Source organism: Saimiri boliviensis, chromosome 6, assembly GCF_048565385.1.
Source record: "Saimiri boliviensis isolate mSaiBol1 chromosome 6, mSaiBol1.pri, whole genome shotgun sequence".
Lineage (NCBI taxonomy): Eukaryota > Metazoa > Chordata > Mammalia > Primates > Cebidae > Saimiri > Saimiri boliviensis.
Genome location: NC_133454.1, coordinates 133,634,795 through 133,662,144, shown reverse-complemented (window position 1 = coordinate 133,662,144; position 27,350 = coordinate 133,634,795). Strand labels below are relative to the sequence as shown.

At 62.9% G+C, this 27,350-nt stretch overlaps 3 protein-coding genes across 3 annotated transcripts; 2 read left to right on the top strand and 1 right to left on the bottom strand.

Moving 5' to 3' along the window:
• Nucleotides 1-1,286: 1,286 nt before the first annotated feature.
• On the top strand, nucleotides 1,287-10,049 carry NLRP6 (NLR family pyrin domain containing 6). The gene is given in 10 exon segments (XM_074401943.1): nucleotides 1,287-1,315; nucleotides 1,431-1,532; nucleotides 1,601-1,917; nucleotides 1,920-2,246; nucleotides 2,470-2,508; nucleotides 2,733-4,497; nucleotides 6,066-6,158; nucleotides 8,450-8,620; nucleotides 8,693-8,860; nucleotides 9,331-10,049. Coding segments are annotated over 10 exon segments (3,150 nt in total). The 3' UTR covers nucleotides 9,470-10,049.
• Nucleotides 10,050-13,724: 3,675 nt separating this feature from the next.
• Nucleotides 13,725-20,221, top strand: PGGHG (protein-glucosylgalactosylhydroxylysine glucosidase). The gene is made up of 14 exons (XM_039471449.2): nucleotides 13,725-13,835; nucleotides 14,782-15,157; nucleotides 15,502-15,712; nucleotides 15,790-16,225; nucleotides 17,372-17,491; nucleotides 17,957-18,088; nucleotides 18,298-18,409; nucleotides 18,559-18,631; nucleotides 18,755-18,891; nucleotides 19,016-19,149; nucleotides 19,249-19,344; nucleotides 19,517-19,614; nucleotides 19,685-19,896; nucleotides 19,997-20,221. Exons 2-14 carry the CDS (start codon nucleotides 14,911-14,913, stop codon nucleotides 20,095-20,097), a joined length of 2,109 nt encoding a protein of 702 aa, XP_039327383.2. The 5' UTR covers nucleotides 13,725-13,835; nucleotides 14,782-14,910; the 3' UTR covers nucleotides 20,098-20,221.
• Nucleotides 20,222-23,261: 3,040 nt separating this feature from the next.
• Nucleotides 23,262-24,568, bottom strand: IFITM5 (interferon induced transmembrane protein 5). The gene is made up of 2 exons (XM_003943326.2): nucleotides 24,349-24,568; nucleotides 23,262-23,743 (listed from the first exon to the last, which is right to left on the bottom strand). Exons 1-2 carry the CDS (start codon nucleotides 24,532-24,534, stop codon nucleotides 23,531-23,533), a joined length of 399 nt encoding a protein of 132 aa, XP_003943375.1. The 5' UTR covers nucleotides 24,535-24,568; the 3' UTR covers nucleotides 23,262-23,530.
• Between the last annotated feature and the right edge of the window lie 2,782 nt (nucleotides 24,569-27,350).

The following is a 27,350-nucleotide window of genomic DNA, read 5'->3' as shown; positions in this document are numbered from 1 at the left end:
CCTGAGTGGGCGAGCCTGCGGGCTACAGTAGGTCTGAGTGAGAGGTAGCTGAGGCCACCTTGGGTCTTCAGGCTGGGCAGTGGCCAGGGGGCCCAGGGATGCCCATTGAGCTGGCAGCACCCAGACTCTCCCACAGCCGAGCTCTGAAGCACCTTCGTTTTTCTCCAGGCTGTGGCTTTGTCTTGCAGAATCCCAGCCTGTCAGGAGAGCTAAGTCAGGGCCAACAGGTCAAGGAGTTGAGACCCCCAAATGGACGGCCCCTGCCTCTGAGCCGGGTGCCCACGGCAGTCACTCCTCTCAGGCAGCCAGGCCAGGACACAGGGCCAAGGCCAGCCTCTCAGGCTGCTCACAGCTTGTTCCCAGGGCTCTCCCCCAGAGAGACGCCATCCCCTCCTCTACTGCTGGAAGCTGCCCATACTGTGGCCTGGAACAAGGGCCTTGTCCTTGCCCTGGGCCTGCCCAGGGGAAGGCTGCTTCCCCACACAGGGCTCTCGAGCTGTCTCTACCTGGGCCTGGTGCCTCCCAAGGTTCTGTGAGAACCAGCAAGATGTGTTCATGTTCATCAAAGGCCTTTGAAAAGCTCACGCGTGCGCGCGCACACACACACACACACACACAAACACACACACGCCAGGATGTGCGCTGGCGGCAGCCCCCTCCAGGCCACTCTCCCTCTCCCTCTGTGCCCAGCAGTCAGGTGAGACAGGAGGGGCCCCAGCAGGAGGTCGGGAAGCAAGGAAGGGTCCACTTGGCTGTGTCCCCAGGCTGCTGCTGCCAGGCTCCTCCTGGAACTTGGGGTGGGAGGTCCCTCCTGTCTGGGCAGAGGCTGGGCCGCCCTCCTCCCCAAGTCCCTGAGAAACCCGAATTCTCGAGCCCCAGGGCCAGGACCCCGCGTGCCCCTCAGGTGACTCAGACCCCCAGGGTACCTTCCACCTGTTCCCACTCTGAGCGGAAGCAGGTGGAAGGCGCCACGGAAACAGGTGAAAGCCACCTACTCGCAGCCATGCCCCGATGCCACACCCAAGGGTTCTTGGGGAACTAATGGAATACATGAGAAAATCAAAGTTCACCAAGCTGAGCCCTTAAAGGGCAATGCTGTGCGTGTGCCACAGTGCACAATGGCATCTCGTGCCAGCTGAGCTGGGGCGTGTGGGCCCGGGGAATGGACCAAGCTGCACAACCTCTAAGGCTTGGCTCCAGCTCAGCCTGTGAAAGCCTGTGAAGGAATCACCTCTCTGGTCCCCACCTCTGCCCCTGAGTGCTAGACCCAGGGAGGAAGACACCCCATGGACCATTCAGACGCCCCCTGCTCCAGGTGAGTGCTGACCCCGGGGTGGTCACTGGGAATATCTCTGAGGCCTCCACCTCACCCGCTGACTCCCTGGGGCTCTCCACCCTTGCCCACATCCTTCTGCTGCCCTCATCCTCAGGCTTAGAAGTCTAAGGACTGCATCCCCACAGAGGGCATTTGTGGAGTCTGTTCCTCACCAGAGGCTCAGGTTCAGGCCCTGGCCCCACCAAGGGCGGCCAGGGTGGGGACCCCAGGATCACCACCTGGGCCTGGCAGTGCCTGCTGCCGCGGAGGCCAGCTCTGCTCCAGGCTCAGGAAGAGAGAGGAAAGAAGAGAGCCTAGGGTTCCTTGGAAATACCTCCCTGGGGCCACTGGCCTGGCCTGGCCTGGGGTGTGGAAGGAAAGAAGCAGAAAGGGAGGTGCAGGGGAGAACAGTGCCCCCCCCCCGAGCTCGGGTCAGCGGTGGCCAGTGCCCACTTCACCCCCAGACAGTGAAGAACACCAAGATGCCCCCACCCGGGCCCGGGGAGGGGAGGGCGAAATCTGGGGTCCTCCACTCCGGATCCACACGATGCTCGTCCGGGGCTCCCTGAGGCCCTGCCTGCGGTGGGCTCTCGGACGCCAGAGTCCCCTCAGGGTCGCCCACCCATGAACCCGCGCCCGCCCACCTCCAGCGCCGGGCTGCGCTTCGCCGTGGCCCGCGAGCTGCTCCAGGCCGCGCTGGAGGACCTGAGCCAGGAGCAGCTGAAGCGCTTCCGCCACAAGCTGCGCGACGCGGGCTCGGATGGACGCAGCATCCCGTGGGGGCGGCTGGAGCGCGCGGACGCGATGGACCTCGCGGAGCAGCTGGCCCAGTTCTACGGCCCGGAGCCCGCGCTGGAGGTGACCTGCAAGACGCTGAAGAGGGCAGACGCGCGCGACGTGGCTGCGCAGCTCCAGGAGCAACGGCTGCGGCGTGAGCGCGGGGCGGGAGGTCCCCCCGGGCTGGGCAGAGGCTGGGCCGCCCTCCCCCGCGCGGCCCCGGGGAACCCCGGCGCGCCCCCGGCCCGCGCGTTTGATCCGCAAATTCGCGGGCCCCCGGGCTAGGACCCCTTGTGCTCCTCGGGGTGACTGGGACCCCCGCGGCGCCTTCCGCCTGTTCCCGCCCTCGGCGGAGCCTCACCCCGTTTCCCTTGCAGGGCTCGGCCTCGGCCCCGCGGCGCAGCTCTCCGTGTCCGGTGGGTGTCTTTTGCTGGGGCCCGAGGCTGCGGCGCGAGCGTCCCAGCCCCGCTCGGAGGGTCCCGGGGACGACCCGGTGGGGAGGGCCGGCAGGGGCGCGGACTGTGGTCCCGCAGGGGAAACTGAGGCCTGGGCGGGGCCGGGGAGGGCGAGGGCTTCCGGAGCGCGGCCGTCGCAGCCCGCCCGGCCTGACCCCATCCCGCGCCGTGTCCCCTGCGCCCAGAGTACAAGAAGAAGTACCGGGAGCACGTTCTGCAGCGGCACGCGCGGGTGAAGGAGAGGAACGCCCGCTCCGTGAAGATCACCAAGCGCTTCACCAAGCTGCTCATCGCGCCCGAGAGCGCCGCCCCGTTGGAGGAGGCGCTGGGGCCCGCGGAGGAGCCGGAGCCGCAGCGCGCGCGGCGCTCGGACACCCACACGTTCAACCGCCTCTTCCGCGGCGACGAGGAGGGCCGGCGGCCGCTGACCGTGGTGCTGCAGGGCCCGGCGGGCATCGGCAAGACCATGGCGGCCAAGAAGATCCTGTACGACTGGGCGGCGGGCAAGCTCTACCAGGCCCAGGTGGACTTCGCCTTCTTCCTGCCCTGCGGCGAGCTGCTGGAGCGGCCGGGCGCGCGCAGCCTGGCCGACCTGATCCTGGACCAGTGCCCCGACCGCGGCGCGCCGGTGCAGCGGATGCTGGCGCAGCCGGAGCGGCTGCTCTTCATCCTGGACGGCGCTGACGAGCTGCCGGCGCTGGGGGGCCCCGAGGCCGCGCCCTGCACGGACCCCTTCGAAGCGGCGAGCGGCGCGCGGGTGCTGGGCGGGCTGCTGAACAAGGCGCTGCTGCCCTCGGCCCTCCTGCTGGTGACCACGCGGGCCGCCGACCCCGGGAGGCTGCAGGGCCGCCTGTGCTCCTCGCAGTGCGCGGAGGTTCGCGGCTTCTCCGACAAGGACAAGAAGAAGTATTTCTACAAGTTCTTCGGGAACGAAAGGAGGGCCGAGAGCGCCTACCGCTTCGTGAAGGAGAACGAGACGCTGTTCGCGCTGTGCTTCGTGCCCTTCGTGTGCTGGATCGTGTGCACCGTGCTGCACCAGCAGCTGGAGCTCGGCCGGGACCTGTCGCGCACGTCCAAGACCACCACGTCCGTGTACCTGCTTTTCGTCGCCAGCGTGCTGAGCTCGGCTCCCGCAGCCGACCGGCCCCGGGTGCAGGGCGACCTGCGCAAACTGTGCCGCCTGGCCCGCGAGGGCGTCCTCCAGCGCAGGGCGCAGTTTGCAGAGGAGGAACTGAAGCAACTGGAGCTTCGTGACTCCAAAGTCCAGACGCAGTTTTTTAGCAAGAAGGAGCGGCCGGGCGTGCTGGAGACGGAGGTCACCTACCAGTTCCTCGACCACAGCTTCCAGGAGTTCCTCGCCGCACTGTCTTACCTGCTGGAGGACGAGGGCGTGCCCGGGACCGCGGCCGGCGGCGTGGGGACACTCCTGCGTGGGGACGCCCAGCCGCATAGCCACTTGGTGCTCACCACGCGCTTCCTCTTCGGACTGCTGAGCGCGGAGCGGATGGGCGACATCCAGCGCCACTTCGGCTGCAGGGCCTCGGAGCGCGTGAAGCAGGAGGCCCTGCGGTGGGTGCAGGAACAGGGCTGCCCTGGAGCGGCACCAGAGGTGACCAAGGAGGCCAAAGGGCTTGAGGACACGGAGGAGCCAGAGGAGGAGGAGGAGGAAGGAGAGGAGGGAGAAGAGCCCAACTACTCGCTAGAGCTGCTGTACTGCCTGTACGAGACGCAGGAGGACGCGTTTGTGCGCCAGGCCCTGAGCCGGCTCCCCGAGCTGGCGCTGCAGCGAGTGCGCTTCAGCCGCATGGATGTGGCTGTTCTGAGCTACTGCGTGAGGTGCTGCCCCCCTGGACAGGCACTGCGGCTGATCAGCTGCAGACTGGTTGCTGCACAGGAGAAGAAGAAGAAGAGCCTGGGGAAGCGGCTGCAGGCCAGCCTGGGTGGCAGCAGGTGCGTCTCCGGGACAGAAATGCTCTCTTGTCTGGGAGGTGTGTGTGTGCAGTGCATAACCCGTGCACCTGTGTCCGTCTGGGAGGTGTGTGTGTGCGGTGCGTAATCCGTGCACCTGTGTCCGTCTGGGAGGTGTGTGTGTGGTGTGTAACCCGTGCACCTGTGTCCGTCTGGGAGGTGTGTGTGTGTGGTGTGTAACCCATGCACCTGTGTCTGTCTGGAAGGTGTGTGTGTGCAGTGCATAACCCGTGCACCTGTGTCCGTCTGGAAGGTGTGTGTGCGCGGTGTATAACCTGTGCGCCTGTGTCCATCTGGGAGATGTGTGTGTGTGGTGTATAACCTGTGCACCTGTGTCCATCTGGGAGATGTGTGTGTGTGGTGCATAACGCATGCACCTGTGTCCGTCTGGGAGGTGTGTGTGTTCGGTGCATAACGCGTGCACCTGTGTCCGTCTGGGAGGTGTGTGTGTGTGTGGTGCATAACGCGTGCACCTGTGTCCGTCTGGGAGGTGTGTGTGTTCGGTGCATAACGCGTGCACCTGTGTCCGTCTGGGAGGTGTGTGTGTTCGGTGCATAACGCGTGCACCTGTGTCCGTCTGGGAGGTGTGTGTGTTCGGTGCATAACGCGTGCACCTGTGTCCGTCTGGGAGGTGTGTGTGTTCGGTGCATAACGCGTGCACCTGTGTCCGTCTGGGAGGTGTGTGTGTTCGGTGCATAACCCGTGCACCTGTGTCCGTCTGGGAGGTGTGTGTGTGTGTGCAGTGCATAACCCGTGCACTTGTGTCCATCTGGCATGGGGAGCATGTCCAGACCAGACCCTGGCTCCCCAGATGGGGACGTTTGACCACCCCCTTGTAAGGCAACCACTGAGTGCCTCTCTTCTTCCCCAGGGTGTTCTCACCATGTCCACCCTCAGCCGTCCACAGCCTATGGAAACTTCCTAGTATGGCCCTGCAGCTCTGGCCCAGCCCTTCTTCCCATTATACTTTCTGACAATGAGTTCTGGAACAAACGATGCCCTCTGTGCCCTGAGCCTCTGCCTTGCCATTCCCTCCACCTAGAATAGTGTTTGCTGCCTGTCCTACAAGTCTGCCTTGGCTCCCCCAGCTGGCTGGGGACCCAACTGGCTCCAGAAGTGCCCTGTTGACCACCCTGCCACGACGTCTGCCCCAGGTCTCCACCAGACCCTCAGCTCCTCCAGGGCAAGGCTTTTGCCAGAGTTCCTTTGAATTTAGCTCCAATTCAGCTCCTACCTAGGGGCCTGGCATCTGTTGAGAGAATGAATGTCACGATGTTGGAAGGGACTGGGCCTGGGGACCCAAACACCCATGTGGGGGATGTGGGTGACACCCTCCCACTGGCCTCACTTAAATACCCCAGTGGGATGGCACGAGGGCCACAGATGAGTGGTTTCACTCTGGGATTGGTGGGGGGAGGAAGAAGGGGGTTGCTCAGCTTGGAAGTGAGGAGGAGGGGCCGCTCTGAGACTGCAGGACTGGAGATAGGGAGGGGTCCTTTCTGGGAGGCCATGGGGCAGGGTGGGCTTCACCTTCCTCTCTCCCCCAGCAGTTCCCGAGCCACGGCAAAACAACTGCCAGCCTCCCTTCTCCATCCACTGTTTCAGGCCATGACTGACCCCCTGTGCCGTCTGAGCAGCCTCACGTGAGTGGCCATGCCCCAGCCCTTCCCATGGAGGGGCTGAGAGCAGGATGCCCTGGGCAGAGACAGAAGTGTGGCCTAGGAAAGAAGGCGGAGGGGTCAGGCCAGAGCCGGAGGGAGGAGGGGACGGGGTCTGGGGCATCATTACCAGGTTACCTGTCGGGAAAGGCTGGACCCTGTGTGAGTGGAAAGCAGCTAAGCGTACTGAGGGAGGAATTAAAGAAGGCAAGAGTGTATTTTCCTTCCGAAGGAAGCTGCCACTGGAAACGACTGGGTTCTTAGAAACAGTGGAGCAAGGTGTTAGGGCTCAGGCTTCAGGGTCAGGCTGTCTGCAAATCCTAGCCTGCTTCTGTGTGCCCAGTGGCAAGTCCGTCTGTCTAAGCTTCCGTCTCCTCCCCTGTGAAGGGGGGTCAGTAGATCCACAGAGCTGGGGTGAGACTTACTATGGCTACACACGTCCAGTTCTTACACGACAGTAACTTTCCAGTTACTCTCAACTGCCACCAGGTGAGCAGAAAGGACGAGAAAATCAGGACCTAGTCCTGACGGAGCCTGGTAAAATCGGGACCTCAGACGTTCACCGAGACTCAGCAAAGGAGCTTGTGTGGGGGTGGGGGGCATGGCAACCTCGAGATAAACGTGAGAGCTAAAAAGGTGACCTCATTTGGCCCGGCAATTCTGCTGGTAAACTGAGATGCTCAGCACACCATTATTTATAATGGTGAAAAAAAGTAGAAACAGCACAACTACCCAACCACTAGGGACTGGCTAAGTCACTGAGTTGGCGCAGCCCAACCTGGCGGACGATTGCGTGGCAGATCTGTTGAAACGTGTCTGTTGCAGCTCACGGAAGAGCTCGTGCAGAGTGTCGTAGGGGCCGGGCGCGGTGGCTCACGCCTGTAATCCCAGCACTTTGGGAGGCTGAGGTGGGCGGATCACAAGGTCAGGAGTTCAAGACCAGCCTGTGTCGTGGACCCTCCGGGACGGGTAGGCACGTCTGCCCGGGGGTCTCTCGACCTGCAAGAGGGTCCCAATACCTGGAAAAGGGAGTGCGCCTGGGAAAATAATAAAGACAGAGAGAGAGAAAGCGAGGCGTCTGGAGGGCTGATAGGCTGTGCCTAAACAGCAAATTTTATTTTTCAAAGGCCAGGAATAAATACACTTTCTTGGCTCTGGTTTACGTCATAGTAAGAGGAAATGCAAATGTATGCCTCACAAGCCCTATACAATAGAGAAATCAGATACACAATGGTTGCAAGAGGAAATGCAAATGTATACCTTACAGGGCCTATACAATTGAAAAGTCAGATACACAATCAGTGGTTGTAAAAGGTAACAATTTCCTGTGATCACAAAGCTTGTTTACATCCAGACATTATTCCTCCTGGCTGCAGGTATCTCTGGTTTGATCTTGTTTTAGAACTGAGATGTGAAAAGGTTTTCTGGTTTTGCTTATCAGAATATCTTTTAACCGGATTCTCCTTTGTCTACTCCTAACTCAACTTAACTCAATTTCCCCATTCAGGAATCTCTGAGTCAGGAATCAAAGCCATCCCTTATGGTGGCATTTTGCTTTGCAAATATCGACAGTTAAACCATTATCTAGGGTACAAGGCAGTCTGGTAAGTAAGGTTTAAGGATTATACTTAAAGTCATAAAAAGGTTAAAAGCAGGAACCGGTTGCCGGCAGGGGGTCACTCAGTCTAGCAGCAACGCATAGTTTTAGGTCCAAACGATATTGTGGTTGATATTAGAAACTGATCATTCATCTTTCAGTTCCTATATTTCTGGATAGCTCGACTGCCTCCAGTAGGAAACTGTGTTTGGGATCAAACTCACCGTATAGTGAGACTCACGCCTTTTAGGGGTCTCACACGGGAATGTTCCCCACAAGCCTGTCCAAGCCGGTGAAACCCGCGTCTCTACTAAAAATACAAACATTAGACGGGCGTGGTGGTGGGTCCCTGTAATCCCAGCTACTTTGGAGGCTGAGGCAGAGAACTGCTTGAACCCAGGAGGTGAAGGTTTCAGTGAGCCGAGATCACGCCACTGTGCTCCTGCCTGGGTGACTGCGTGAGACTCCATCTCAAAAAAAAAAAGAGAGTGTCACAGGGAGAAGTGGACTCAGCTCTCCAAGGGTGCGTGGTTACAAAGGGCAGGGCAGGCTCCGCTGCATCCAGGGAGGGGCGTGGTGCCCAGGCACCTCTCAGCTGAACCTTGGGCAGTTTGTGCAGTTGGAGGTGGAGTGGCGGCTGAGGCGCCTACAGGTAAATCTACCTGCTTCTTGACCACAGGCTGTCCCACTGCAAACTCCCTGACGCAGTCTGCCGAGACCTCTCCGAGGCCCTGAGGGCAGCCCCCACGCTGACGGAGCTGAGCCTCCTCCACAGCCGGCTCAGTGAGGCCGGCCTGCGTATGCTGAGTGAGGGCCTAGCCTGGCCCCAGTGCCAGGTGCAGACGTTCAGGTGAGGCCTGGCCTGGGAGGGCCGAGGGATACCCCCACCACCCTGCAGCACCTGAGGTCTGCCCTCCCACAGGGTGCAGCTGTCTGGTCCGCAGCGAGGGCTGCAGTACCTGGTGCCTATGCTTCGAGAGAGCCCGGCCCTGACCACCCTGGATCTCAGTGGTTGCCAGCTGCCCGCCCCCATGGTGACCTACCTGTGTGCAGTCCTGCAGCACCCGGGATGCAGCCTGCAGACCCTCAGGTGGAGGCAGGGATGGGAAGGGTGCTGGGGACACAGCCTGTCAACCCAGGGTGGGGGCGGGTGCCTGGAGGCTTTGCCTGGACCCAGAAGAGGGGCTCCCAGGGCCTCCCAAGTGACGGAGCTCAAACACCAGCCTGGGAACCCAGCCCTGACTCCCCGCCCTCTGGAGCCCGGGCCGCAGCGCCGGGCCTCAACCGCTTTGCATGACCACATGTTCGTCCGTTCATCTGGCCCACAGCCTGGGCCAGTGACCCCAGTATCCTTTTGCCACCCCTAAGGCCCTGCCTCTGCCCCTCCCCCAGCCTCTGACAAACCTCCCAATCAACCATGGCCTGTCACTGAGTGCCTGTGGCACAGCCTAAGCCGACAGCCATGCCACTGCCTGCAGCCCACCTGCCCGCACAGCAAGCACTGACCCCCCCGCTGACCCCACCGCTGACCCCGCTTCTGCTCTGTGTGTGTGGCTGCAGCCTGGCCTCTGTGGAGCTGAGCGAGCAGTCACTACAGGAGCTTCGGGCTGTGAAGAGAGCAAAGCCCGATCTGGTCATCGCACACCCAGCCCTGGACGGCCACCCAGAACCTCCCGAGGATCTCAGCTCAATCTTCTGAGGCCCAGGTGGCCAGAGCAGGGCAGAAGACCCTAGTCTGAGCCCCTGTGGAGAGAACTGCAGGACCCTGCTCTCGCTTCTGGGAAACGTTCGAGCCCAGAGGCCCTGGACAGGCATGTGGGAGGCCCAGACACGGCACCCTGTCCCGTCCAGGACCGGCCCGGCACCTGCCCTCGTCTCCACACTCTGGGGGACCCCTCCTCCCCAGCCCCACGACTACTCCACCCACCTTCCTCTCCTGGGACCCTCCAGCCCTTCCCCTTGAAGACCCCCACCCCCACCAAGCCACAGTAAGGACCCTGAGAACTCCAGTTAATTAAGCACCTACCAGAGCTGGCGGAATGACCCTTCACTGCCTGAGCCCTGCCTGGCAGAATGGCGCAGCAGCCTCCAGAACTGTGCCACTGTAGACTGAGGGTAGGCAGGTCATCGTCCCTCTCTGTTAAGAATGAGACCATGCCGGGCGTGGTGGCTCAAGCCTGTAATCCCAGCACTTTGGGAGGCCGAGGCGGGTGGATCACAAGGTCGAGAGATCGAGACCATCCCGGTCAACATAGTGAAACCCCGTCTCTACTAAAAATACAAAAAATTAGCTGGGCATGGTGGCACATGCCTGTAATCTCAGTTACTCAGGAGGCCGAGGCAGGAGAATTGCCTGAACCCAGGAGGCGGAGGTTGCGGTGAGCCAAGATCGCGCCATTGCACTCCAGCCTGGGTAACAAGGGCGAAACTCCGTCTCAAAAAAAAAAAAAAAGAATGAGACCATTGGCCGGGCGAGGTGGCTCACACCTGTAATCCCAGCACTTTGGGAGGCCGAGGTGGGTGGATCACCTGAGGTCAGGAGTTCAAGACCAGTCTGGCCATCATGGGGAAACCCCATCTTTAAAAAAATAAATAAATAAGTCCGGGCGCGGTGGCTCAAGCCTGTAATCCCAGCACTTTGGGAGGCCGAGGCGAGTGGATCACAAGGTCAAGAGATCGAGACCACCCTGGTCAACATGGTGAAACCCCATCTCTACTAAAAATACAAAAAATTAGCTGGGCATGGTGGCGTGTGCCTGTAATCCCAGCTACTCAGGAGGCTGAGGCAGGAGAATTGCCTGAACCCGGGAGGCGGAGGCGGAGGTTGCGGTGAGCCGAGATCGCGCCATTGCACTCCAGCCCGGGTAACAAGAGCGAAAGTCCATCTCAAATAAATAAATAAATAAATAAATAAATAAATAAAAAGAATGAGACCATCCCTGAGGCTGTGGCCTAGGCCCAGAGGTGTCCAGTGTCTGAGGACTTTGGGACGGGAGGCCAGGACAGAGACAGAGCAGAAGCCGGGTGCTGGGTGGGAGGTGTGAGCACACAGTGGGGAGCAGCCCCCACGCCCTGGTGATACATTCTCCTGTGGATTCACTACCGTTGGCTTCTGTTGCATCTGGCCAGGCCCGGTGCCAGTAGGTGCTCACAATCTTTCCAGCATCCCATTTTCACAAGGCAGGATGATGGCCCCGCCCCCTGATGCCCCCATCTCCAGTGAGGAAAGAGAGTCTCAGGGGCTCCCTGACTGCAGAAACCGCTGTGACAAGGCTTGGCCTTGATGGACAGGGCCAGCAGTGGACAGTCCTCGGGTCCTGGAGTCTTCTCTCCTCAACCCTGCTGGGCCGCTGAGACCCCAGTGTGTGTGCGCTTGGGGCGTGAGGGAGACTCTGGATTCAGCCCCATCACTTCCCGGCGGAAATCCCCCTCTAAAATCCACTTTCTAAATCCATTCCTTCATTTCACAGAACACAAAAATCCCCGTCCTCCTAGAGCTGACATTCTAGGTAGGAATACAAACACCTACATGATACGTAGTGTAATACAGTAAATACGTATATGACACATGCACAACACACATGCACGTGACACAGTGCAACAGCACAGCTAATACGCTATACACACACGACTGCCAGGTGTGGCAGCCCGTGCCTGTGGTCCCAGATACTCGAGAGGCTGAGGCAGGAGCTCGAGGCTGGAGCCCAGGAGTTCTGGGACGCCGTGAGCTCTCAGGTTGGCTGGAAATAAGCAAAAGCCGCAATTACTTTTGCCCCAACCTAATATGATTGAGCCAGTGCACTGCAGCCCGGGCCACAGAGACCCCCAGCTCTAGCAAATAAAGTGTTTATGATACACAAATGCACAACACAGTCAATGGGCCCATGCTGCATAAATGTGCAACACAATTTTTTTTTTTTTTTTGAGACAGTTTCGCTCTTATTACCCAGGCTGGAGTGCAATGGCCCGATCTCGGCTCACCACGACCTCCGCCTCCTGGGCTCAGGCAATTCTCCTGTCTCAGCCTCCTGAGTAGCTGGGATTACAGGCACGCGCCACCATGTCCAGATAATTTTTTGTATTTTTAGTAGAGACGGGGTTTCACCATGTTGACCAGGATGGTCTCGATCTCTTGACCTCGTGATCCACCCGCCTCGGCCTCCCAAAGTGCTGGGATTACAGGCTTGAGCCACCGCGCCGGGCCAACACAATTTAACAGAGATGCAAACGTAGGGCTGATAAATGCTGCCAAGGAGAGGAAAGCAGAGGTGGGCTGGTGGGCAGGGAGCCCAGGGCTTCCTGCTGCATGAAAGGGGTCTGGGGAAGTCTCATCGAGGACTGGCCACGTGAAAACCCGAAGGACTAAGGGGGCGGCCCCAGAGAGGTCTTGAGAAAAAGCGCTCCCGACAATGACGCTGCCAGAGCGAGCCAGGAAGGGGAGCGTGCTTGGAAATTTCTAGAAGCAGCAAGAAAGCCAGGTAGCCACAGGGGAGTCAGGGAGGGGAGGAGGTCAGGGAGCCAAGGCAGGTGCAGGAGGGGTTTGTGGGTGGAGCTCATCTTCGGTGAGTTGGCCGCCATGACAGCCTTCTGGGCAGAGTGCAGGGTCTGCCCTAAATGTTGGGGGTTGGGGGTGTCTGTTAACAACAAAAGCAGAAGCAGGGAGTGACAGCGCCTCCAGGAGGAGGTGTGGGCGGCTTCGACGGTGTCCCGGAGGTGCCGCCACAGCACCTGCCCCTGGGTTGGATGGGGTGCGGGCGACAGACAGGCAGAGCTAAAGCAGGGCCCTCAGCCCGGGCAGCAGGACCGGCCGTGTCACCTCACCTGTGCGGGGCCGGCTGTCACCTCACCTGCGCGGGGCCGGCTGTCACCTCACCTGTGCGGGGCCGGCTGTCACCTCACCTGTACGGGACGGGCCGTCACCTCACCTGCGCCGGGCTGGTTGTCACCTCACCTCACCTGCCCGGGGCCGGTTGTCACCTCACCTCACCTGCCCGGGGCCGGTTGTCACCTCACCTCACCTGCCCGGGGCCGGTTGTCACCTCACCTCACCTGCCCGGGGCCGGTTGTCACCTCACCTCACCTGCCCGGGGCCGGTTGTCACCTCACCTCACCTGCCCGGGGCCGGTTGTCACCTCACCTGCGCGGGGCTGGTTGTCACCTCACCTCACCTGCCCGGGGCTGGTTGTCACCTCACCTCACCTGCCCGGGGCTGGTTGTCACCTCACCTCACCTGCCCGGGGCTGGTTGTCACCTCACCTGCCCGGGGCCGGTTGTCACCTCACCTCACCTGCCCGGGGCCGGTTGTCACCTCACCTGCGCGGGGCCGGTTGTCACCTCACCTGCGCGGGGCGGGCTGTGGGAGCAGCCGCGTTCCGCGCACCTGCCGGCGCCGAGCGGCCAGGCGGGGACACCTGCGCTGGGTCGGGGCCCACGACACCGGGACGGCGGCCCAGGCCCGAGCCCAGCAGCGTCCGCCGCGGCGCCGAGGTGGGACCCGCACGGGGCGGTGTCAGGAGGAGGAAAAACCCGACGACGCCAGGACGGGCCCGAGGCGCCGCGGAAAACCCGAAACGAGGGGCCGCGGCCGACCCCGTCGGAGCTGCGGGTCCGCGGCCCTTCCCGGCAAAGCCAAGCGAGGGAGAAACGGGCGGGAACTGGGGGCCGGGGTGCCCCCGGGAGCCCCGAAGAGCGCCCCGCCCGCCCGGAAACGCCGCCGCTTTCAGCCTCGCTCCGGCGCCGCCCTGGGGTCTCACCGGCGCGGGGGACGGAGGAGCCGGGAGGGAGCCCCAGGCCCGCGGGACCTCCCGGCGACCCCCGAACACGGCTTGGGGGCCACGAACGCCGGGCCCGGGACGCGACCCCAGGCCCTGCCGGCGGGGACCGAGCGGAGACGGCCTGCGGCCGAGTCCACGTCCCGCCCCGCGGCCCAGCGCCCGCCCTCGGGGGCGGGGACCGCGGACCTTCCTGGTGGCGCCGCGGCCGGGCGGCTCCTCCCTCGTCCCGGCCCCGCGCGGAGCGGACGGACGCGGTTCCCACGCTGGCGCCTGGCGACCGGGTGCGGTGCGGTGAGTCCCCGAGGCGCCGGCCCGTCCCCCTCCCCGCGCCGCTCCAGCCTTCCCCTCGCTGCCCGCCCAGCCCCCACCCCACCCAGAGAATCCAGAGGCCCCACCGTCCCTCCCCCACCCCCGCCTGCCCCAGCGGCCCACTACGCCGACACCCCCAGCTGCCCAGCGCCCCGTGCCCTCAGCGCCCCTGGCAGCCCCAGGCTCCCTCCCGGACCTGCCGCCCTGGTGCTCCCCCCGCCCCCCCACACCCCTCCCCCCCACACACCCCTCCCCCACACACCCCCCATCTCCCACACCCCCCACACACACACCCACACCCCCTCCCCACACACACCCCCCATCTCCCACACCCCCCACACACACACCCACACCCCCTCCCCCACACACCCCCCATCTCCCACACCCCCCACACACACCCACACCCCCTCCCCACACACACACCCCTCTCCTTCCCCCACACATCCCCCACCTCCCACCCCCCCCACACACACACCTCTCCCCACACACACCCCCACGCCTCCCACACCCCCTCTCACACACACCCACACACACTCCCCCCACACACACCCCACCCCACAACACACCCACACCCCGCCCCCCCACACACCCCCGCACACACCCCCAGCACCCCCCTCCCCCCGACAACCCCCCACCTTCCACACACCCACACACACACACCTCTCCCCCCTCCGACACACCCCCCGCCCCCCGTCCCACCCCCCTACACACACCCGAGGCCTCCTTTCCCGCCACTGCCACTTCCCTCCGGCCTGGCGGGCGGACTACAGAAGGTGGGGGCCAGGCGGGGGTTCCGGCGGTTGCGTTTGGACTTCTGAGGTGCCCCACAGCACAGACAAGCTTAGGGACCCCACTGGTTCCTGGCGATCAGCTTTCCTGGTCTGAGCATCTCACAGCTGAGCTCCTTTCCTGGGTGCTTTCCTCCTAGGAGGGGCCTCAGGAAAACCGGGGCCGCCCAGCTGGCTCCGCAACTGCCCCCAGTTCTGAGGGAGGCTTCACAGGGTCACCAACGGCCTCAAAGGGAGGCCCAGCCAGTCCCCGGCCCCGCGGCGTTTCCATGGAGGACCCCACCACGTTTGCTGCGCACTGGCTGCCCAGTGACCCCCGCCTCTTGGCCACGGTGACCAACGCATTCCTGGGTACACGCGTGTTTCACCACGCGCTGCATGTGAGCGGCGTGTACAGCGGTGCCGGTGGGGACACGCACCGGGCAGTGCTGCCCAGCCCCCTCAACGTCCGGCTGGAGGCCCCTGCAGGGATGGGGGCGCCACTGACCGAGACCTTCGCCCTGGACACCAACACAGGTACCCACACCCGGCCGGCCCCACCCCTGCCCCAGGCATCATTCCAGGTGGGAGAGGGACCACAGCCGAAAATCCCCCCGGCGCCTCCTGAGTGTCCAGGGGAGTCTCACTGAGACAGGAGGCCCCAGAGGCCCTCAGGGTCCCCCGCCCTCTGCCCGGAGGCCGCCTGGAGGGGCAGCAGCCCGAGGCCCCTGGGGCAGCTGTAGCTTCCCAGAACGAGCAGCGGAGCATAGGGATGGATCTGCCCCGTCGTGGGGAGAGGCGGCCCGGGATCCACTCTGGGCCCAGGAGGCCGCAGCTTGGCAACCCCCTCGAGTGGTCCTGTCTTCCGTCTGCCTCCCCAGGCTCCTTTCTTCACACCCTGGAGGGCCCCCACTTCCGGGCCTCCCAGTGCATCTACGCACACCGCACGCTGCCCCACGTCCTGGCTTTCCGTGTGTCCATCGCCCGCCTGGCTGCGGGGAGCGGGCCCATCACGCTGCTGCTGCGGTCAGCCTTCTCCCCGGAAAGCCCAGACCTGGAGCTGCACCCGGGTCCTGACTTCCAGGGAGCCCGGTAAGGAGGGGGCTGGGTCTGCAGCCAGGGAGCCCAGGGAGGGAGCTCATCCTTGAGGCCCGGCCGCACTCTCGCAGGTACCTGTACGGCCACACGCTCACCCCGGAGCAGCCCGGGGGGCCGCAGCAGGAGGTGCACATGCTGTGGACACCCGCGCCCCCAGACCTGACCCTTGGGGAAGGTGAGGAGGAGGAGACCTGGGACTTCCTGACCGTCGTGGGTGGCAGCCAGGCCGAGGTCCAGGCCTGCCTCAAGGAGGCTCTGCGGCTGCAGGCCGAGGGAGCCCTGTACTCGGCCCACGCGCTGGCCTGGGCCCAGCTCTGGGCAGAATGTGGCTTGGACGTGGCGGGGCCCCTGCCCCTGCGCCAGGCCCTGCGTGGCTCCCTCTACTACCTGCTCAGCGCCCTGCCCCAGCCCAAGGCCCCAGGATACATCTGCCATGGCCTCAGTCCTGGGGGCCTCTCCAACGGGAGCCGTGAGGAATGCTACTGGGGCCACGTCTTCTGGGACCAGGTGAGCGTTGTCCACCCAGCACCGGGCACACAGCGGCGACGCACAGAGGTCCTCTGCCTCTGCCCTGCCCTCCCTGGGATCAGGGCTGTGGTTGGGAAGCACAGGGACTGTGGCGAAAGGGAAGAGGCCTGGAGAAGGTGGTGTCTCAGCAGGTGTGTGTGTGGAGTTTGATGGAGGAGTGATCTTGGTGAGGGGACCAGAGCTGATAGGGCCTGAGGCCCCCACCAGGACCAGAGGAGGGTCCCCCACCAGGGCGGGGAGGGCTGCAGGCCCAGGTCTCCAGGGTTTGCAGACAGCGGTGTGACACTTGGAGTTTACCTGAGGGCCAGCGGAGCCGCAGAGGCTTTGGTCAGGAGGGGACCTGTGGGCACTGGGAAGACCTTTGGGGCGACCGCGTGGAACCTGGAGCTGGAGGCCGAGGAGGGTGATGGGGACACCGAGGGTCCAAGGGAGGGCATGGTGGCTGCTGGGCCTGGAGGTGTGGACGGTGAGTGGCTGCTGGGCGTGGAGGTGTGGATGGTGAGTGACTGCTGGGCACAGAGGTGTGGACGGTGAGTGGCTGCTGGGCGGTTGCTGGGCGTGGAGGTGTGGACGGTGAGTGGCTGCTGGGCACAGAGTTGTGGACGGTGGGTGAGTGGCTGCTGGGCACAGAGTTGTGGACGGTGAGTGGCTGCTGGGCACGGAGGTGTGGACGGTGAGTGGCTGCTGGGCGTGGAGGTGTGGACGGTGAGTGGCTGCTGGGCACGGAGGTGTGGACGGTGAGTGGCTGCTGGGCGTGGAGGTGTGGACTGTGAGAGCTGGGGCTGCTCCATCGTCGTCTGAGCCTCCCTGTGCTGGGGCTGTGGCCGTTTGCCCTGATGGGGCTCCCAGAGGCCAAGTCATTCGCTGCAGGTCAGTCGGCCTGAGGCTGCCCGTGTCCACCTTCGGCCGGAGCCTCTGTGGGCACACGGACACCAGCTGGGGAGGCAAAGTGCGGGGCCGAGGACCAGGACCACGGGAGCATCTGGGCTGCAGACAGAACCGGGTGGGCAGGTGGGGAGGAACCCAGAAGGCGCCAGCAGCAGAGCGGTTCTGGGGGGAACGTGGCCAGGCGGGAGGGAGACGTGAGAGCCTGTCCAGCGCTCGAACAAGGGACCGTGCTCGCAGGACCTCTGGATGTTCCCGAATATCCTGATGTTCCACCCAGAGGCTGCCAGGGCCATCCTGGAGTACCGCGTGCGAACGCTGGGCGGGGCCCTGGAGAATGCCCAGAACCTGGGCTACCAGGTGAGGGGACCCGGGCCCTGGCCTGCAGAGCCCTGCAGCCCCCACGGCCCTCCCAGCCTGTATGCGTCTCCCCAGGCCCCACTCTGGGCACTGGCAGGGCCTGCAGCCCCCCACCAACCCCTCCCCGGACCTGTATTCCTCTCCCCGGGCCCCTCTCTGGACACAGCTAAGATGTCCTGGATTCTCCACCCTGAAGCTTGAGGGGCCTCAGCAGGGCTGGGACCCCGCTCTGGCCCAGGACCCCTTGGGGTGCCCTTGTGCCCTGCCCCAGGTCAGTGCATGGTGAAAATTGGGCAGAAGCCGCCTGGCCCACAGCAAGGACTTGCAGTGGGCACTCCCAGCGGTGGTGCCCACCAGGGGACCTGGAGCAGGCTGTGCCCCCTCTTCCAGGGCGGGGGCATGGGAAAGTTGGTGGGCCACCTCTCCCCTCCAACAAGGTCAAGTCTGCCCATCTCCACCCCTCAGGGAGCCAAGTTTGCCTGGGAGAGTGCAGTTTCTGGCCTGGAGGTCTGCCCCGAGGACATTTACGGGGCCCAGGAGGTCCACGTCAATGGGGCCGTGGTGCTGGCCTTCGAGCTGTACTACCATGCCACCCAGGTGAGGTGTGGTGTGTCCACCATTCTGCAAGCGTGGCCAGGCAGCTGGTGTAGCCACGCCCACTCTGCGTGGCTTCCTGTTTGGGCCAGTCCTGGGAAGCTGGCCGAGGATGGGTGTCTCAGTGCCAGGCCTTGCTTCTGGGCACAGACAGGCCACTGGGAACAACAGTGACCGGGGCTCTGGCCTCTGTCCCGCCTCCTGCCCCCCAGGACCTGCAGCTCTTTCGAGAGGCTGGTGGCTGGGACGTGGTCAGTGCCGTGGCGGAGTTCTGGTGCAGCCGTGTGGAGTGGAGCCCCAGGGAGGAGCAGTACCACCTGAGGGGTGAGGGCCATGGTGGGGAGGAAGGGATTTCCTGGCTTCAGCAGGTGATTTTCAGGCGCCTCACACGTGCAGGCCCCACGCTGACCGCTGCGTGGAGGGAAGGTCTCTGAGACTCTGCACTGAGCACCATCTTGGACTTGTGTGTCCAGGAGTCATGTCCCCCGACGAGTACCATTCAGGGGTCAGCAACTCCGTGTACACCAACGTCCTGGTCCAGAACAGGTCAGACACAAGACCCCTCACCTCACCCCCACCCCAGCTGGAGACCTGCCCCAGTGCCCCCACTTGGCAGGCAGCAGCTGGAAGCCCAGGGTCACAGCCTCCCTCACCCACCTCCACCCCCAGCCTTCGCTTTGCTGCCGCCCTGGCCCGGGACCTGGGGCTGCCCGTCCCCCGCCAGTGGCTGGCCGTGGCTGACAACATCAAGGTGCCCTTTGATGTGGAGCGGAACTTCCACCCGGAGTTCGATGGATATGAGCCTGGTGAGTGTGGGTGGACCCCTCCGAGGCCTCCTTCGCCCCTGCCGTGGAGCCCTCGAGTGTGTCCTGGAGCGCCTGCCCACCCCGAAACCCGCACCTGCCTGCCATCAGCAGCACCTCCCTGCAGGAGAGACGGTGAAGCAGGCGGATGTTGTGCTCCTGGGATACCCCGTCCCCTTCTCCCTGATTCCTGAGGTTCGAAGGAAAAACCTGGAGATTTACGAGGCTGCGACATCCCCCCAGGGCCCCGCCATGACCTGGGTGAGCAGCCTGGGGGTGGGGAGCTCCTGCCTCGGTGGCCTCAGTCTCTGCCATCAAAGTCGGCCTCACCCCTGCGCGTCCTCTTACCTCTGACCCCAGAGCATGTTTGCCGTGGGCTGGATGGAGCTGAAGGAGACGGCGCGGGCCCGGGACCTCCTGGACAGGAGCTTTGCCAACATGGCTGAGCCCTTCAAGGTCAGCCTAGCCACGCCTGCCTCCCACTGGGCCCCTCAGGGTGGGAGTGGAGCCGGGCCCCAGGGCGGGCACAGCAGGGTGCACCCCTGGAGCTTCCAGCCGGACCTCGGACAGCAGCCCAGAGAGGACGGTGTCCTGGGGGTCCTGGTGTCAGCTGCCTTTGCCCCTGCAGGTGTGGACGGAGAACTCGGACGGGTCAGGCGCTGTGAACTTCCTGACGGGCATGGGGGGCTTCCTGCAGGCAGTGCTCTTCGGGTGCACGGGGTTCAGGCAAGTGCAGAGGCTGGCAGAGGGCAGCCCATACCCCCACCTGCCGCCTCACAGACCTCTCCTCCCACAGGCTCACCCGGTCGGGTGTGACCTTCGACCCTGTGTGCCCATCGGGCATCTCCAGAGTGAGCGTCTCCGGTATCTTCTACCAGGGGAACAAGCTCAACTTCTCTTTCTCTGAGGACTCCGTGACCGTGGAGGTCACGGCCCGAGCGGCGCCCTGGGCTCCTCCTCTGGAGGCTGAGCTGTGGCCGTCCCAGGCCCGGCTCGCCCTGCCGCCAGGTAGAAGACCACACCAGCCCCCAAGAGCCCAGGCGCCTGTGGCCATAGGCCGTCCCCCAGGCTGTCGCCTCACCCCCAGGCTGCCTCCCTGTCCCTGCAGGACGCAAGGCCTCCTTTCCCCGCTCAGCTGGCCGGATACAAAGGTCACCCCCGAAGCTGCCTGGAAGCTCCAGCTCCGAATTTCCTGGGAGGACTTTTTGAAGATATTAGGTACCTGCTCCAGAGCCCAAAGGGCCCCTCTGGGTCACCCTTGGTCCCTCCTGCCCCACTGAGTCACTCACCCTGGAACCTGCCCTTGAATAATCAGGAGCGTCGGCTTTAGAAATGTCTCCTGGGCTTTCCCTGTGGCCACTCCTGCACCCACCCCTCCTGGACACCCTCATAGCCTGCCAGCCAGGTGCTCAGGGAGAGTCCACGCTGCTTGGCCTGAAGTTCAAGGCTTTTTTACTCTACCCTGAACCCCTCCCCAGCCTAGACACCCGTGGGCTTCCCCATGGCATCCCCATGCCGCATCTGCCTGCCCTGTGGACGGATGCCATCACCCGCCATCCCAGGGCACTGCCCCAAGCTCCCGAAGGCAGGGTCTGAGCCTGTACCACCTCTGGCCTCTCATCCCCTTCTCCCTGAGTGCCTTGGTCACCGCGACCCACAGCTCTCTCTGCTGAGAGGGCAGAGAGGCAGCTGCAGAGCTGAGCGTGGGCAGCAGGGATACCGGGTGTCAAGGAAGGGGCTCGGCCACCTTCAGAATTCCCCAGGACTCTCAGGCGCAGCTTTGCCAAAAGGAACTTTTCACGTCACGCAGTTGAGGGTCCAGCATGTTGGGGGATTTAATCTCAATCCCGGGCTCCTCTCGACTCTGGGCGCCTTAATCCAGCTGGGTGGCCTCTCCCATTGTGGGGTGTGACAGCTCTTTCCCCAACCACGCAGCTTGTGGGGAGAGAGGTGGGAAGTGGGAAGTCACCAGAGAACGGGACAGAGGGACCTGAGGGTGAGACCCCAGCGCTCTCCACTGACCAGCCAGAGGGACTGGAGCCGGATGTGCATGGGTTCGAGGCCCTGCCCAGCCTCAGCCCCAGGATTGGGGCGTCAGTTTCCCAAGAACAAGACGCGATGGCGTGTCCTGCTGAAACCCCGATGAGGGCCGGGACCCCTGCACCACCACGTCAGCCTGAGGAATTAAAGCTTTGGTGCCGGGAGGAGCGTCGCTGCTCTGAGGAGCTGCTGTGCTTCCTTCCTTCTGAAGTAAGGGCCGTGTCCTGGGCCCCATCTTCCTTTCCACGTGGGTTGGGCAGCGTGGGTCCCCTTGAATCTGCACCCCCGCCACGCTGGCTTTGCGGCTGCACCCTTTCCTGGAGCAAGCTTCGATGGAGGCTCCAGGGAGGGAGGGAGAGGGGGTGGGCAGGGACGCCTGTGCGGCTCTGGGGATCAGGGTGCCTGTGTCTCCCAGGGCCCGTCTCCTTGTCTCTGCCACCCTCCGCGGCTGCCAGAAGCAGCATGTGGGGCTGAGTGTGCTGGGGACTCACGCGGCCGGGACGGCACTCAGAGGCCTGCCAGTTCTCTCGGCTCCCCCGACAGGAACCGTGTAGAGTACAGATGGCCGAGACCTGTGGACACCACATGTCTTACACCTGCCGTGACCATGCAGCTTCTCGGCTGGGCTCATGGCCGCGGAGGAGAGGGGCTGTGGGCCAGCATGCAGGCCAGCGTCTGGGGGGAGCCTCGGGGAATGCAGCCCAATGCCTCCGTGCGGCTCTCTACAGGCTCCCTCTGCTGCAGAGCTGTGTCCCATCCAACGCTGTCACTGGGCAGTGAGAGGCAGAAGCAGGTCCCTGAGGGAAGCATGGGCCCCTCCTCCCTGCCAGGGTTGTCCCAGCAGCAATTCATCTCTGCACCCCAGAGCCAGTGTGGCAGGAGAGACGTGGCCTGAAGCCTGCTGCGTGTGCATGCCACACGCTGGTGTGGTCAGCTCTGCACCCCCGAGGGGACCCTTTTGGGGGTTGTGATGCTCAGTGCATGTGTGCTGGCGTAGCTGGCCAGGGTCCAGGAACCTGAGGCAGGGAGGTGCTGGTGACCCTTCCCCCAAGATGGCTCACCCAGCCACTGGCCTCAGCACCTGGGCATGGGCCAGATGGTCCCTGCCCCTCCGTAAGCCTGGGGCTAGCAGACCGTCTCATCCCTGGGGACACGTATCCAGCCACACATGGGCTGACCCCCTCCCAGCCTCTGAACTCAACACAGTTTGGTCCCTTCTCTGGCCAATCCTCGGGCTCAGGGCTGGCACACTCTCCCAAGCCAGGTGCAGGTGGGCATGCTGCCCTTGCCCTTGGTCCATGTGGGACTGGCCCTGTCTGTCTCCAGTGCCCAGCATAGTCTCCACACGCCTGCCTCCAGGGCTGGCTGGGCCTGCCCATGCAATCCTGGCCATGCCAGCTGTTGGCTGCAGGCGTGTATCACAGTTAGGGGGTGCAGCCCAGGCTTCCAAGTGCACCAACTAGATAAAGATTCCCACCCCAGCCGAGGGAGAGCAGGCAGGCAAGGGAGACCCCTGGGGAGGGAAAGGCTCCTTGGTCGGGGCTCAGAACCCCGGGCCACTCTGCGGTCACAGCCCCTGCGGCTAACCCCCACCTCCTGGCAGGGGTAGCCTCCGTGAGGTGTCAGGGTGTGCGTGTCCCCAGTACCGTCCCATCACCAGTCCTGGGTGTGGGGGAGGCTTTGGTGCACAATGCAAGTAAAACAATGTGAAAAACGTGCACCAGCACCAGGGGACTCAGAAAACTGCACACACCCGTTTTCTGTCTTTCTGGATACAGCTGTATGAGCGCGTGGCGGGCGGGGCTGTGACCCTGCGCCATGTGTATGATGTGTGTGCGTCCAGCCCCACCCATGGGATGGGCCCCACCCTGCCTTCCCAGACACCCCCACTGGCCCAAGAGGAAGGAAAACCACCGTGGGGACTGGGACTTCTCAGAATTAAGGGGACCCAGGGTCATGGGGATGGGCAGAACGACCCAGAAGGAAGGAGGCACACACCAGAGGACCCCACGCAGACTTGGGGCACACGTGGAGTTGGGACACACCCGTGGTGTTCCGGAGCACAGGCCGCTAAACCACAGAGTAGCAGAGATCAAAGGCTGGGTCCCCAACTGCAGCCGAAAATACCCTGGGCCTCCGCCCCAGAAGCCACAGGCCGGCCAGCGACTGAGAGAAGGGGCCGGTCAGGACGTGGCCAGTGGAAGAGCGGAGCGACACAGCTGCGGGGGGACCTCCCGCCATTGAGTCAGTGTCGGCCCTGTGGCATTTGGCTTCAGTGATCCCTAGGGCAGCTCCTTCCCCTATGCTGGGCAGGAAGGAGACCCAGGAGGCACTTTCTGGAACCAGGCACTTTTAATTGTGAAACCAAGGAGCCTGGAATGTGAGGAGGGAGGGGCGGGGGGCAGAGTTAGGGCGTGGGAGCCCTCAGGTTAGGGTGAGGCCCCTGGGGTCTGGCTGGGCCAGCGTGAGGGACCCATGCTGGGGCTGCAGGGCCCAGGGTCAGGATGGGGCAGGGATGGAGGCCCCACAGAAGGGCCGGGCTCAGGGAAGCACCCTGGGGTCAGTGTCCTGGGGCTGGGGGCCCCCGTCAGGACCCAGCCTGTCAGTCGTAGTCCCCATCTTCAAACTTGGTGCTGAAGAAGGTGGCGGAGCCCTTGGCCAGCCGGGCCAGGTGCAGGGCGCCGGTCACCACCAGCCCCAGGAGCAGCAGCGGCGGCACCAGCGTCCACATCGCGGCCAGGATGTTGTAGCACTTGGCTTTGGAGCCGAAACGCCGGGCCGCTTCCAGGTCCCCGGCCACCTTCTGATCCCGGGCCTGCAGGGTGACCATGGGGCCAGATGTCTACGTGTCCTCAGGGCCTGGGGGCCCTTCCCACCCCCACCCCAGGCACCTAAAAGGCCCCAAAATCTGGATAGAGAGGTGTGGCCTGGGGAGGCACTCCCTGGGGCCCCAGCTATGGACCCAGGGGCCATCCCAGGCCAGCGTGAGCCTGTAAGAGCTCTATGGGTGAGGGTCCCCCAGGGTGCTGAAACACCCCCACCCTGCCACTCAGGAGCTAAAGACCAAGGGGACACTGTTCAAGAAGCCCACAGCATGTGAACCCCCTTGATGACAGACACCTCTCCGGGTGCCTCCCAGTGGCCTCTGTGCTCTTGGGTGGGCCAGACCACCTTAAGAAGGGGCCCCCGCGTTTAATGGAGAAGCCCCGTGGCCTCACCTCTGTGAGGGGCTCTTTCCGGGCCATGCTGATGGAGTCACCTTCACAAGCGGTGCCCACAGAGACCCTCACTGGCAAGCAGAGCCTCCTGCGGCCCCCCAGTAGAGCAAGGACCCCTGGGAAGTTCCGCACGTCCTGCCCCCTGCTCCCTCCCCCCCACCCACCTTGATGGAGTAGGGGTGGAGCCACCCCACCCACCCACCTTGATGGAGTAAGCCAGCGCCAGGAAACCGAGGCAGCACAGGTTCAGGTAGAGGGTGCTGAACACCGACCAGATCAGGTGGTCCCGGGGTGGGGGCTGCGGGGCCCCCAGTGTGAGGGCTGTGTGGGCGCCAGCCTTGCTGGGCGTGGGGGCCCGGGGGTCCTCTCGGGGATACGCGGTGTCCATGGGTTCCAGCGCCGTCTCTTCACACTGAGACTGGAGCTGGGAGGGTGGGCACCCACTCGCTTATAGCCCTGCCGCCCTCCCGGCCCAGCCCCTCAGCAGCTATATTTAACACAAATTACAGCCTGCAGGCTGAGGGTGTGGCCCGCCCCTCAGCCCCCACCCCAGGGAGCCCCGTTTGAGGCTGCCTCAGACCACCCAGCAGGGCCCCTCCTGATGGACATCCCTTCAGGGGGGCTTGGAAGGCTGCTGCCGGGCAGTGGCAGAGACCCCCCACCCCATCGAAGGCTGCTGGCCAAGTGGGCAGTGGGCGGTGCGTAGACCGTTGGCCAGACCCCCCCCACCCCAAGCCAAGAGGAGTCGGAGGTGCCGCCTCAGGGCCATGGGCCTCACAATTCAGGGATATACAGGAGCCCCCTCCTCAGAACCAGAGCTGCTGAGACCACAGCCCGTGTGTTCCCAGGACTCCGAACTGCAGTCTGTCCCTGACGCTCTCAGAGCAGGAGCTCCAGGCCCCAGGAGCACAGGCGTCCCTGCAAGGGGACAGGGAGGGCAGCTGTCACAGGACACCTGAGGAGGGAACCTCACGAGAGGGGACGGTGGGGAGATGGGGTGCAGTCTGCAAGGGGCCGGCAGGGGGAACCCCAGGGACCAGCGACAGCTGTTAACCCCGGCGTCGGGGCTCAGGGCGCCTGCGGACTCCTGTGGTGGACGCATCCGTCCTCAGCCTCCTTCCTGCCCTCCCTAATCCCAGAATGTCCGTGTTGAGGGGTCCGGTTAGGGCTCGAGGTCCCCCCTGGTCTTGTCTCTGGCTGTAGATGCCTCTGTACGCTGACGACGCTCATTCATGTCTCTAGCCCAGACTTCCCCTTAGAAACACTGGTGTGGGTCCCCAGCTCTGGATTCTCACACCCGGTGCCTGCTCTGTGCAGAAGGGCTCACTGGACCCCCATCCACTCCCCAACCCTTTCCCCAGCCGTGGTGCTCCTGCACCCATCCGGCCAGAAGGCCCAGCTTCCCAGTCTCCCAGCCGGCCACACTCCCAGGGGCCTGTGACCAAGCTGCCCTCCCCTCCTCCAGGACCCGCACTGGCCACCTGCAGGGGATGGTTGGGTGGGGGGTTCCTTCCTGCTGTTGAGCCTGTGGACCCCAAACGTCTGAGACAAGCCTCAGCTGATGTAGAAAGTTTATTTTGCCAAGGTTGAGGACGTGCCCGGGACAGCCTCAGGAGCTCCGGACCACGTGTCCAAGGTGGTCAGAGCATAGTTTGGTTTTATACATTCTAGGGAAACAGGAGAATCAATCAACATATGTAAGACAAACAAGTTGGTTGAGTCTGGAAAGGCAGGACCATGCAAAGCAAGTCGGGGAGAGTTGAAGTGGGTCCTAGGTAGATCAGAGACAAATGGTTGCATTCTTTTGAGTTTCTGATTAGCTTCTTTAAAGGAGGCAGTTGGATATGCTTTCATCTCAGTGGGCAGAGGGGTGCTGGCCCTAAGCAATCCCCTGCTTGATGTTCCTTTAGCGATTGTGGCAGCTCAAGATTTACATTCCTTTCACAAGCCCCTGGAGAGTCTGTTCTCACTGCTGCAGACAGAGTGATGACATTAAAACAGAAGACAGGTGTGTCCCTCCTCTGCCCACAACACTGCAGCACTCCAGGTGTGAACTTAAAATATCCGAGGCAGGCTGGGCGCGGTGGCTCAAGCCTGTAATCCCAGCACTTTGGGAGGCCGGGGCGGCTGGATCACGAGGTCAAGAGATCGAGACCATCCTGGTCAACATGGTGAAACCCCGTCTCTACTAAAAATACAAAACATTAGCTGGGCATGGTGGCACGTGCCTGTAATCCCAGCTACTCAGGAGGCTGAGGCAGGAGAATTGCCTGAACCCAGGAGGCGGAGGTTGCGGTGAGCCGAGATCGCGCCATTGCACTCCAGCCTGGGTAACAAGAGTAAAACTCCGTCTCAAAAAAAAAAAAAATCCGAGGCAGGCCCCAATCAACTTAGAAAGCTGATTTATTTTGCCAAGGTTAAGGACGTGCCCGTAACAGATCCTCAGGAGGTTCTGATATGTGCCCAAGGTGTTCAGGCCACAGCTTGCTTTTATACATTTTAGGAAGACATGAGACATCCATCAATATGTGTGAGCTGTACATTGGTTCTGTTCAGAACTCGGCAAGGGGCAGCTTCCAGGTCATAGGCAAATCAGAGACAAAAGGTTGCATTCTTTTGAGTCCTGGTTCAGCTTTTCACTGAATACACAATTTGGTCTGGCTCAGTGAAACTGCATTTTTACATAAACAATAGGACACAGGAAGCAATCAGGTATGCATTAGTCTCAGGTGAGCAGAGGGATGACTTTCTGTCTTGCACCTGTGAAGGTAAGTTATCAGTTTACGGCGCCAGGGTGAAGTTCACCAGAACTTTAAGGTAACATCGTGAGACCCGCAAGGAATTCCTTGGTGAGCGGACTGTGAGGGAGGGATGTAGCTGTTTAATCTCTTATTCAGGAATAAAATGCAAGGCGGTTTTGCTTGACGTCGAAGCCCCCAGCTTGACTTTGTTTCTTGGCTTAGTGATTTTGGAATCCCGAGATTTATTTTCCTTTCACAAAGGGAAACTGGAATAACCAGGCCCTGGAATGACCCAAAGGCCTGTGAGGGGGCTCCTGTCCACATTCCCCAGAGGAGATTTGTGTGTAGCACGTTATCGGGGGCTCTGCAGGAAGGAGAGAAGGAAGCGAGAGGTGAACCCAAGCTGCTTCACAGCTGGTGCAGCTGGGATGGCCCCAGCACACATCCAGGGCAGGCGGGAGGT